General features: G+C 37.8%; 1 protein-coding gene across 4 annotated transcripts in view; it reads right to left on the bottom strand.

Annotated features, from left to right (window-relative positions):
• TECPR2 (tectonin beta-propeller repeat containing 2) overlaps positions 1-12,352 on the bottom strand; it is a 43,325-nt gene that overhangs the window by 30,855 nt on the left and 118 nt on the right. Inside the window, exons 1-9 of one of the 4 annotated variants that reach the window (XM_041397295.1) lie at positions 11,998-12,336; positions 9,827-9,975; positions 6,327-6,611; positions 6,092-6,220; positions 5,537-5,668; positions 4,456-4,613; positions 3,039-3,351; positions 2,105-2,237; positions 328-789 (exon numbers count right to left, since the gene is read on the bottom strand). In XM_041397295.1, coding sequence (XP_041253229.1) covers positions 328-789; positions 2,105-2,237; positions 3,039-3,351; positions 4,456-4,613; positions 5,537-5,668; positions 6,092-6,220; positions 6,327-6,560 — 1,561 coding nt within the window. In that variant the 5' untranslated portion in view covers positions 6,561-6,611; positions 9,827-9,975; positions 11,998-12,336. Of the gene's footprint in view, positions 1-327; positions 790-2,104; positions 2,238-3,038; positions 3,352-4,455; positions 4,614-5,536; positions 5,669-6,091; positions 6,221-6,326; positions 6,612-9,826; positions 9,976-11,997; positions 12,337-12,352 lie in introns of those variants that run through there. The other 3 variants (XM_041397566.1, XM_041397385.1, XM_041397476.1) reach the window with 3 other exon arrangements.

Genomic DNA, 12,352 nt, shown 5'->3' with positions numbered 1-12,352 from the left:
GAATAGATTGAATAGCTATTAAACAATTCCAACATAAAACTGGACACAGAGTCCACTGCGCGATCCCATTAACAAATACATTAGAACTCAAAGCATACTTACATAAAGGAAAACAAAAGAAATAAACTCCAAACAGATCTAAAAAGACTTCATCAATTTATCACTTTTAAAGGAGATTTTCATCTTAAACAGAAATGACCCACCACAAGCCATCAACCATTTCAGAAGCACAACACCACAGTACACAGGAAGCCTGCCCAACAGAGACTCTTCCATGTAATGTGCTCTAACAACACGCACTGTCAGGGAAAGTTCTGCTCCACCTACCCTGTTTCTTCTTTTTTTTCTTTTTCACCTTAATTGGCTTTACAATAAGTTCTTGATCAAAATCTTCAGAGCTGATGGTGCTGAACCGTTGTGAAGAAAGCTGACCTTCTCTCTGAGCTTCTGGAAGTTGGTCTGCACACATCATAAAGCTCGAGCCACTGTCCACGGAGTTCACAGAGCTGCTCCTGCTTCGTGATTCACTTACTACAGAGCAGCCCCTTCTCCTGGCTTCGTTGCTCAAGTCTCCCACTCTATCAAAACTTTTCTCTGATAGTGTTGGAGTTTCCAGATCATCTTTCACCAAAGAAGTGCCATTTTTATCACCAGTGACTGAAGGGGAAGTAACTGGTTTTTTTTCTGTTTCCACTGAAGGGCTGGATGATACAGACGAAACTACTGATGACGGGGTCAGCAATTTAGGACTTGTATCTGTTAAAGGATTTGACAATTTTGAATTCACATCTGAAATTGTCCAAAAGAAAAATGAAAGCATAAATACTAGCTCAAGTATAAATACTAGCATCAAGTGAGTAGGGGCATAATTTCAGAAAGCATTGAATGAAAAGAATATTTATGAAAAAAGAATTCTAAGCTAATGACATTTAAAAATAAATGCCTGTGTGCATGCACACACACTGTAAACTCCCTGCAAATTATCTATAAGAAAGCACTTCTCCCAAACCCTGTATCAAACTTCTATTAGTAAAATTCTGAATTTATGTTTATGTAAAATGAACAGGACAGGTCTGCAGCTTGGAAGATCCAATTCTATCACACACTGAAGTGCTATCCTATATCTTTAACTTCTTCATTCAAAGATTCAGTAGCTTGAAAAAAACCAAGGAAAATTATCAGATAAATCACTGTAGAGATTAGCAGAAAATGCACTTCTAAAGGCTCCCTTCAAACTATACTTGAAAGTTGAGATTAAAATAATAAACAGTCTCCAGAAGTTTGTGAGTAAATTGCTGCCTAAATGACTAAAGCTACTGCCAACATGCAATGACAAGAAAGTTAAGTTCTCCAGCACTGAAAGAGACTTCATAGCACACTTATTAACATTTTGCTAAAACAAAGCTAAGATGGAGTATTTAAATGCTCCATCTTTCAAAGAGTTGTAGTAACATAAATGTTTAACTCAGATGGCAACAAGTATGAAACAGTCAAATTATTTTTGAATTTTAGTGAGCATTCTTTGGATTTATTTGCCAATTCTTTATTTTTCATTTGCCAATGAAAGAATTTGCCAATTCTTTCAGCTAGGAAGGCTGAGATATGCCCTGGAATGTGGCTGGTGACAGGTGGCACAGAATCAACGTATTCAGCTGTTGAGACTGATCCTAAAGAGATAACCATGATCAGGAATCCAGACTGCTTCAGCATCATGGTTCAGAATGAGCTCTCAAATGCACAGATTAGAGATGCCTCGTCAGATTAATGCTGATCCACTCTCAAAAAAGGCAAGCATATTTAATTTCTTAATGCCCCCATTCTCACTGCAGCCAAAAGAGAAGCTCAGATAAGCAGATAAACCAGATCTCCAAATATAACCTATCAGAACAGATGAGTAACTCTACAGGACCTGGGAGGTTTCTGTAACAATCGGAAGGGATTTGTCTGAGGTTTGATGTGTTTCAGTTTTGTTGGCTTTGTTTTTTTGTTATTAAAAAAAGGACAATAGACACCATATTCCATGAGGTACACACTAATTTATACATACTGTTACTATGTACTATTTACTAATTTCTACATACTAAGCTTACTAATCTATACAAACCTATTGATGACAGTCCTTCAGGTCTATTTGAAATTCTTATTATGTCTCTATCTCCCTTTAAGAGAAAAATCTCGTTGTTGGTACAGGACACAGACACAATATCACCGTATCCTTCCAAACCACCAATCAAAGCCTGGGAAGAGTCAGCAGAGAAAGAAATAATTGGCATTAGATTAACACAGTGTTTGTACAACATGGTACTCTTAACAAAAGTGTTCCCTGGATCAATCAACATAAACAGTACAGGCTAAAGATTTTTATCTTATTAAAAAAAGAAAACAGAAAAAAGAAACAGAAAAGAACTTTTTAATCATGATGCAGTTCCATTTTTATACTAATTTAAATTCCACAGATCCATTCTTTGTCCAACTAAAGGCAACTAAATATAACAGCTTAAGCACTATACAATTTGGTGGCAGAAAAAGTGCCACAGTATGAATATTTAACATCATTTAGGCAAAAATATACTAGCCTGTATCTGCATTCATATGCGTTTTTAAGGCAACAAAATAGCTAACAATTCACTGAATACCAAATAAAAGGTATTACGTCTTTTTTAAGACACCAGCAGTGGTAGAAGAGAAAGAATAAATAGTTCCAGGCACATTTTATAGGCCTAAAATATCTTTCTGCACTAATTTCTAGACTGTAGGTTTCTGTATGTTTCACTAAGCATCAGAATTAATTATGATGTTAACACCTTAACTGAAAGCTTTAAATATATGTAATTTTCATAAACAACATACTGAGCTAGTTGGTGAGTAGATCATTGCAATGACAACTGGAAAAGGGAGACAATAAATATTCTTTTTTTCTTGCTTTAAATAGGGATTTAAATCACAGCCCTAGACTGCATAACCAAAACAGAGTCTCATGGCACAGCATGAACAAAAACATGGAAGAAACAAAATATGCAGCCACAAGATTTATCTACCTGGTTCACAGTGTCTAGTAAATAGATGCTGTATTCATTCCAGGTCAGCACCCATCCTTCTTGGAAAAAGCATGACACAAGCCCAAGGTGTTTCTCTGGAGAGCTGTAACTTCCTCTGTCAGGTGGTTCTAAACGAGGATACAGTTCAAAAGTTTTTATTCCTCCAGCAAATACATCTTTCAATATGAATGTGGCCTGAACAGTCCCATGAACATCAGACTTCCACAGACGAAGCCCAGGTCTGGCAGCAAATAGTGTCAAGTCACTCTGTTTACACAGGCCAGGGATAAAACATGCTCCAAATTTGCCAGTGCTAAAATGCAAAAGAATTTATTTTAAAAGCTATATACTTAACTTCGAAACAATTTAAAAACTAATGGCACAAATTCACAAATTATCAGAAGTCTTTGATTAAAATATTTAAACGTCTGAAGTACAAATTTAGTTACAGTAAGACATGAACAGTAATTCCAAACAACAAGTTTCCCCTCAGCTTTGAATGTCAGACACTACATCAACTAAGCAAGTTAAATGACTCCTCCTAATAAGCTTCATAGCTTTAATGCCACTCTGTCCATCTCAAAAAGATCCTACTATGCACTCTTCCTTCTCCCAGAATTTATAAAAAACAACCAAAACACTACAAACTAATGCAAAGGGACTGGCAGCCTTTACTTGCAAGAAGCATGGAACAGACCTCAGCTGTTAAACCCTTCATTTCACATACACAGAAACACCATTACTATCATCCAAGAAAACCCTTCACATGTAAGATGGACCTTGGTATTCCTCTTACTATTCATATCCCTGAAAGATCCATCATAAACCCTCTTTCAAGGGTAAACTTCCTCTCCTTAGAGACAGAGTCAGTCATGCTGTTCTATGACCGGGTTCCCTTTTCCTCACCCGAGAGGGATTACATAAAAGGAGATGTCAAAGCCACACAAGAGGTTCCTAGTCTTCAACTCAAATTTAAGTGCTTACTATACGTTCTGCCTGTTAACTCACTTCAGTGTGTAAGAAAAACAGGGGTGATGACTTGCTTTTTGCATCAACTATTACATCACCCATTAGAAAGACTTGACTACAACGTTTGCTCACTGCAAGTCACAGTAAACAAAGAGGGACTGCAGAGGAAGTTTGGCAGTGTTTTCAGTTTAAAAAATGAGAAAACATCTTCAATATTTTTGCCTAATAGTGCCTTGAAAATGTGATCATGACATCCTTGCAACCACATGCTTTCTAAATAGGTATCATTGTCATTTCATGTTCGATCACACACAGCTACTGTAACTAGCTTTTTATGAGCAGACTGCTGTGTTGTATTAATTTTACTGCCTAGATCACTCTGTCTGTAATTCACTTTGAAATGCAAGAATTAATAGATGAGCCTGCATCAAGATTTTATGAGGGTTACTTTTTTCTGGGCTGTGTTCCAACTTGGTTGACGGATTTCTCTTCTGTGTAAAAAAGCAGAGTCCGCTGTAAAGTAGAGACAAGCAGCACCTTCTGGTTGTAATCCAACTGCACAATCGAAGATGGCTCTTCCAGTACAAGGCTGGAGTTGCAAACACCCTTTCAAAGACACACACAATTCACAAGAATCAAACCCTCCTAAAAATGCAAGGTGGTAACTAATACTTCAAAGACATTTATAAGCCCAAGAAAAAAAACAAAACAAAAAGCTTTTGAACTCCTGTTGGATGAAATTCACTTAATGAATACAGACTTAATTTATGTAGGGAAGAGGAGAGTTAGATTGTGTGTCACACTCTATGAAATGCAGTTTCTCTTGGAATACTAGCTAATACATTTCCCTTGAAATCAACAGAAACTCTAGGAACTTTAGGACACATTTTCTGCCTTCTTCCCCACTGCCAGCTCATGCATTGCTGAGACAATCATTACTTTTTGGTGATTTCTGTCAAACCAATTTGAGGGACAGTCGCAGATAAATCAGGTGCTGTTGAAACTTTTCTCCCATTTAAAAATTCAAGTTATCATTAATTTTGTTGACATCTCAGGTCTGTATTAACTAACAAGATGTGAGAAAAGTTCCATTTACTGGTAACATGTCAGTCAGCCAGCAGCACCCAAATGTTACTTTCATTCTATGCTCTAGACTGAGATAATGAACAATTCTGGGAGAAATACTTCACCAACAGAGCTACAGCAGACAAAAATATCCCTTCCAAACAAAAGAGAAAATACTGGCTGAAAGCTGAAGAAAGATTTGGTAGTTATTTCATGAAAAATGAGAAGGATCACTACTTCCTTTAAAATGCATTACTTTTTAAAAAAGGTAAGGGAGTTCTGAAGGATATCCAGTGGTTGCCTTGCTGGGTGTGCACACACTGGGCCAAGTGTACATATACCAATAAAGCCATCCAACTAAACACAAAACACTGAGCAATTAACTAACTGCTAAATATTTAAACACACCAGCATTCTTTCAGGAAGTGCAAATGCAAATTAAGGTCTCTATAACAAATGCCCACCTGGTCTAGGTCTAGTGCAGAGTAGACAATTTTTCCTTTGTCATCTCCAGAGAATAATTTCATTCCATTGGGACTCCAAGCTAAAGCTGTAATGCTACTTTTGTGGATGCCAGCAACATCAAATCTGCGAAGCTGTGAAACAATAACAAAGCAACAGAAGAATAAGCTGAAGAGAAAATGGATGCACAAAGCCTATTCAGTGATTCTTAACTGGCTTAACTGGAGATCAAGTACAAAAGTGCAGGTCCTTTTAAAGTTTATTTAGCACAGAAACCCCATAACAATCCAAAACCCCCCTCCACCAAAGAGAACAGCCGATCATTACACATGAGAAATCTCTCAGAAACATATTTGATTAAATACATCTTTTGTAATGCAAAGCATTCTTTAATATTATTGTTTTATAAACTTAACATATGAAGCCTAAAACATATTCACAGTTTTTTCATCAGGCAAGACTGGCTGGGTTTCATTCTTACAAAGGATCACAGTAACACTCTACTAGAACTGGCCACACTAGAGCTCACAGAGATTTAGGCAAATGAAAATATTTACCTGTTTGTTCCTTCCAGGTAAAGAAGACACAAGCTGGAAAACTGCAACCCGACCTGAGGCTGTACCAACAGCAACCAGATCATCAAAACAACTCAACAGCTTTACAAAAGTTATAGATTCACACCTCCCCTGTTGAAACAAACCATACAAAGAACTCAATGAGACACCAACAGAGAGCTCAGTTCTGAGCAACTCGGCTTCAGCAGAACAGACAACTGTAAAAGTTTGGATTTACCTCAAAATTATATTTTTTCATCTGGTTTACATGCCTGCAGTAGAGATAAAGCATTCCAATGCTGCTCCCCACAGCAATGTAGTCTCCATTGGTATCAAGTGCTGTGAGGTAAACCACAATGGAGCGAAAGCCTTTCTGGATCTTTGTAGGAATGGCATTGAGGAGATAATACAAGGGACAAAATTCCTTAAATATTACTGGTGAAGCCACAGATGCCATAGCAAGGATTTGCATCAGCAATTTTAAGGCTGAAATAAACACATCTACATGACCACATAAGGAAATCTGAAAGACAAAAGCAAAAGACATGTCATTAACTTGTGTGGAGAGAGTAAAAGGTTAACATATAGCCCCAATCTAGCAAAAAAAAAGAAAAAAAATGAGATTTTGCTTTGCATAAAGAAAAAGCAAGTTAAATTATTGTAGTGAATGTAACCTATTCTTAAAACAAACTTTTTCTTACCAAAAAGTGTATTCCTTAGGTTCAGCCAACATATAGCCCCAATCTAGCAAAAAAGAAGAAAAAAAAATCAGATTTTGCTTTTCATAAAGAAACAGCAAGTTGAATTATTGTAGTGAATGTAACCTGTTCTTAAGAGAAACTTTTTCTTATCAAAAAGTGTATTCCTTAGGTTCAGCCAACATATAAGGATATATGGTAACCACTAAATATGGGATAACCACTTTTTCTTGCATCTGTACATTTATCAAAGTTGAGTTGGAATGCAGTGTTTCTTTTCATCTGCCTAGTGAAAAAACCATTAGGACTCTGACAATGAACAATCCATGTGATGTATTTCTCAATCTTTCTGTAGCCTCTACCCTCAATCCAACCAGTGCCCAAGAGCATGGGATATTACAGGGCTGTAAGATCAAAGCAACAGACTAGCATTTGTGCTCCACTCCTTAATGCCCCAAAGCCCAAGAAAAAACACAGAAGCAGCTCAGCTAGAGCTACATCTGCTACATCTGCTATACATTCAAACAGCAACCAAAAAATTAGAATAATGTGGGAAGAAAGGGGTGAGTAAAAACTTTAAAACTCCTATTTTGACAGACACAGGAAAATGTCCATGTAGCAACTGAATTGAGAAAGATAAGGAGCAAACAGGAAAAAAGCACTATATGTCCAGGTTTCCTTTTATGGATAAGAAAATAATTTCATGCTTGTGAGCAATACTGTAAATATACTTAGGGAAGAATATCTGTGAATAACAGAAACAAAGACTCTGTTTGCCTTCTCCAAGAAAAACAACCTAGTCAGAGCTCATCACAGTAATAACATACTGGCACCTTCAGAAAAAGCTGATCAGGAGGAACATAAAATTATGCAAAAAATTTCATTAAACCCAGCAATTTTTTCATCACTACAGCCTTGACAAGAACATTTAGCAGCAGCAACTGCTGCTTCTCCTCATGGGTGACTTTGAAACATGGAAAAGAAAAGAAGCCTTCACTTCTCAGGTTTTGTTTTGCTATGAGCAAGTCCAGTTAACAGAATGGTATAGTCTCGTAGTTTTCCAACACGAGAATTTTGGGTATCTGTAGACAGCAAAGTTTTTCATGGTTGTTTAGGATCTTCACACTGAAGATTTTGTTTAACTTCAGCAGAGTTAGAACTTCCTTAGAGAAATTAAAAAAAAAAAAAAAAAAAAGACATCTGCCAATTGAAGTTAGAAATGCCTCCAAATGCTCACAATTATTCTGTGAAGTACTCCTACTGCAATTTGTAAGATTCTCCTATCGTGCCTTGTTTTTAATTCTCTAAGGATGGAAAATGTTTTTTGTTTGGCAGCTTCATACATTGCTTTGCAGTGTGTATCAACTAAACTAGAAGAAAAAAAAAAAAGCTGTTCTAGTTTAATATCTCCATTACTCTGGTGCCTCACTTTTCCAACTCTTTCAGTTATTGTGCAAGAGCATTCAGCACATTCTCTTTGGGCCCTGCAACAGTTGCTGTCAATATAAAATTGCACTAAGGCCAAAGGGACTGTTTGCATGACACTGCCCATGCATGTCACAGACAAGACCACAGGAATAAAGACTGGTTATTTGGCTTATATTTTATCTGGTACAAAAACTGAGGTTAAGTACACTAGCACCAATTGTTAAAAGTTCCTAATTGTGGTAAATTTTACTGCTTGCTAGAGTTTAGAAATTAATTCCACTCTCCTCCAATGTTTACAACCTGTCATGATGTATTTCATGAAATATCATGAAGACCAGCTGATACATGTGTCCAAACTATTTCTGAATAAAGAGCTCCTTTCAGAGATGTTTACTAAGTTAACAGATAACCTTAGCACATTATGACACTTCCACAATATTTTCACAAACCATTGATTTCCTATGCTATATTTTAAGTCTCTTACACCCCTTCCTTCAGCATTTTCTGCTTTCTATCTTCAGTCAAATAAATATAAAAAGAATCCACTGTTAAAGTCTCATTTGCTGTTCTAAATGTGCTGTTTTGCCACTTCAGTAATTTTACTAGTCAATGGTGTTTTCTCTTTTCCCAAATAAAATAAAATCCAGTCTTGTCCTGAGTCTGGCATTTTCTAATCTTCCTCCGTCTAACCTCAACTTCTACCACTACCCAGCTACTGCCTCATGAATTCCACATATTTTGGTTTTTAAGTCCCCTTTGTGACTCTGGCAATTTACATCTGTCAGCATTCAAAGCTGCTCTTGTAGCTGGAACCATCTCACACTCCTCAGTTACTAGAGGAACTTCCAAGCTCTCAGAATTCATCCACTTATTCTTCCAGCTCAACTAAACCATTAAAAATAGAGTAACTGATTACCAGCTACAGAAATATGCAAATTTTTACTATCCAGAAAAATACTTCATTCCTCTACAATAACCCTGTCTGGTACCTGATGCATATTTTGGAAGTTTAATTAAAAAAAAAAAAAAAAGAAAAGAGAAAAAAGGAAAGTTTTATGGAGTTTTTTCTTCCCACCCACAAAAAAACACAGGAGGAATTATTTCTTGACACATACAAAGATAAATTTGAAAACTCCACTATTAGGTAAGGGCTCTCACTCTTTATAAAATTCATATACAATCTCTGATGGCAAAGTAGTAAAAAAAATTAAGATTTTGTTCTCTATAACACATTCACCCTGTACAATCAAAAAAAAAGGAAAAAATTACCAATGAACTATAATTTTTTGACTAATTGTACACAAATTAGTTTCGTCTTGAGCTGTTTACAGACTAACAAAACACTTCTACTGATTGTGTAAAAACATATAAGTGAAAACTCAAAACATACTTTTATTAAAAATACTACTAATATTAGGTAATTTTATCTACACTGACCAAATGTATAAGGGACTAGAACATCTCCCATATGGCCTATACATTCAAAATATCTGCACAAATACCACAATTCTCTGCTTTTGAGCCTAAAGTCTTTAATATCCCTCTGACAACAGCTGTGTATCACATGTAGTCTGTAACAGCTTTAGGATTAATTGTTATCTGTTTTTCCTACCTCATTAATCAAAGGCAAACAACGGATATAATCTATTTTCTCAGGCAGACTTTGGAAATGGATGCATGTGTTCAGTCTGTGTCAGCCACAGTTATTCTGAAGTACATAACAGTCATATAGGGCAAATCAGCTTGTGCTAAGCAGCTGTCCTGCAGAGATAAAGTAGAGAAAAATACCACATCAAAAATAATCACCAGAGTCCCTCCTTCTCAACCCTCAGACTTCACAAGTTCTTAAATACTGCATTCAAGGTCATGCTTTGAAAAGTAACTTTTTAAAAAAAAATTTTTCTGGTCTTAGAAACAGGAATAAGGCTCAATGCTGCCTAACAGAGGCAACTGAAATGAGAGATAATCCTGTGGTTCAGCAGACAGGGAGCACCCAAAGGTTCAGTGCCAGGACATGCCACAGACACGATGCAGGAAACTAAAGCTGTCACTGCATCTCTCTGAGCCCAAGGGTCCTGTTTGTACTAGAGGGACAACAGCTCCATTTTTCTAAAAAATCTTTGACATTAAAACTTACATTTAAGTTCTTTGGAGCACAAACTCCCGTATGACCACAGCTGAACACAACAGCCTCTGTTCTCAGCTAGATCCTGCCAACTAAAGAGGAAAGCAGTTTTCTTTCCTAATACTTCTCACACATTCAGCCCCAGAGCAGGCTGCCCCACTGTCACATCTCCAGAGCTTTTCACAGCACAATGCTGCAGAGCAGAGCACACAAACACACACCCTGCCAAAGGACCTCTGCTTCACGTGTCCTGCACACAGGTCATGGTTACCTGATTGACACACACTTGGCTTTACACAATTCATTAAATGCTGCATTTTAGGCTTGTGAGAGACAGAGCTCACTCTCTGAAATTTTAAAAGTTTAATACAGGATAAAAGGGACAATATCCAGCGCTGGGGTGTCTGGCAATATGCCAAAACCACATAATTAGCTTAAAGCAATGTTCTTATATACTGTTACAGATAAGGGGATACATATATATTCATATATATAAGGGGATACATATATATTCATAAGAGTTTACACATATTCAAACATTCCTGTGAGTTTACACATTCTAGGAACTCTTTTGCTTGGTTTTAACCGTTATCTTGTCTGCATGTCATCTTATAGATTAAATCAATATATTTTATTTCTTCTTGAGGCTCCATTCTGTTGTTTTGACACCAGAGAGTCAGTAGTAAATTTTTTCTCTTGGTGTCCTGGTTCTTGTCACTGTTATCATTCAGACAAGATGATCCACAAATGTGAGAAACAATATAGCTATTTCACACCATTATCTGAGCTAGTTACACAAATAAAAGCATTTTAACATTATATAGCTTTTATTTTAATATTATGCTAAGGGCTAAGACACAATATATATTTACCACACTATTATTTATATAAGTTATATGGTACATACATAAACTGATGGGTTCTATTATACCAAAAGGCAGTTAAAAGGAGAAATTGTACTATATACAATACAAATTATATACTATATACAATAGTATACAATACAATTGCATACTATATACAATTACAAATTGTACTATATCAGAATCTTTGTGATCAATAATAACTTGAAAAATCTAATACATAGATGCAAAAGCCAATAACTACATTCGTCATTTATAACATGGCTCAAATGATGTTTGCTTTTTTTCTCTGTGACATAATAAAAAACAATAACAAAACAAAAGAAAATATCTAAATGAAGAATGCAGAAAGGGTAGAAAAGGGGAACCTACAATGACTGCACAACCTTATAGAGATGGGAAAATTCAGCTGATGGTCTTGTGACACCCTACAAAACCTTCAGAGAATCCTGGAATGGTTTGGGTTAGAAAAGCCCTAAAGACCATCCAGTCCCAACCCTCCTGCCGTGGCCAGAGTCACCTTCCACTAGACCAGGCTGCTCCGAGCTCCATCCAAGCTCGCCATGAACACTGCCAAGGATGGAGTACCCACAGCTTCTCTGCACAACCTGTTCCAGCTCCTCGCTACTGTCACAGTGAAGAATTTATTCCTAACATAAACCTGCCCTTCTTTCACTGTGAAGCCATTCCTCCTTGTCTTAACCCCCCCTCCTCGTATGGATTTATTGAACATATTCTATTGAAACACCCTCAGATGTTTCAAACCGCTCCTTCCCAACAAGTGCCTTCTCGCACCTGTGTGGCTGCAGCCCCTGTCAGAGAAGGACAGAGCCCGTGGCTCCCGGCCGGACACCCACGGGGCTGCCTCGCCTTCCCGCAGCCTTTACCTCGGCTTATGCCGGATTTACCGCCCAGACACAGAGCCCCGCCAAGGGGACAGCGACGCAGCCCCTCCGGGTAACGCAGCCGCCGAGCCCCGCCGGAGCCCGCCCCGAGCCCCCTCACCGAGCGCTGCCCGCGCCCCGGGAGCCGGCCGGGAGCGCCGCCCGCAACAGGCGCCCGCAGGCGGCAGGCCCCGCTGGCGGCGCCCGGAAAGGGGAGCGGGACCGGGCCGGCCCTGAGGGGACCCCCCGGTCCGCGGGGACGCGGC

This window comes from Onychostruthus taczanowskii, unplaced genomic scaffold, assembly GCF_017590055.1.
Source record: "Onychostruthus taczanowskii isolate IOZ18803 unplaced genomic scaffold, ASM1759005v1 scaffold1, whole genome shotgun sequence".
Lineage (NCBI taxonomy): Eukaryota > Metazoa > Chordata > Aves > Passeriformes > Passeridae > Onychostruthus > Onychostruthus taczanowskii.
The sequence above is the reverse complement of the archived record's forward strand: the minus strand, read 5'-3'. Positions and strand labels throughout refer to the sequence as shown.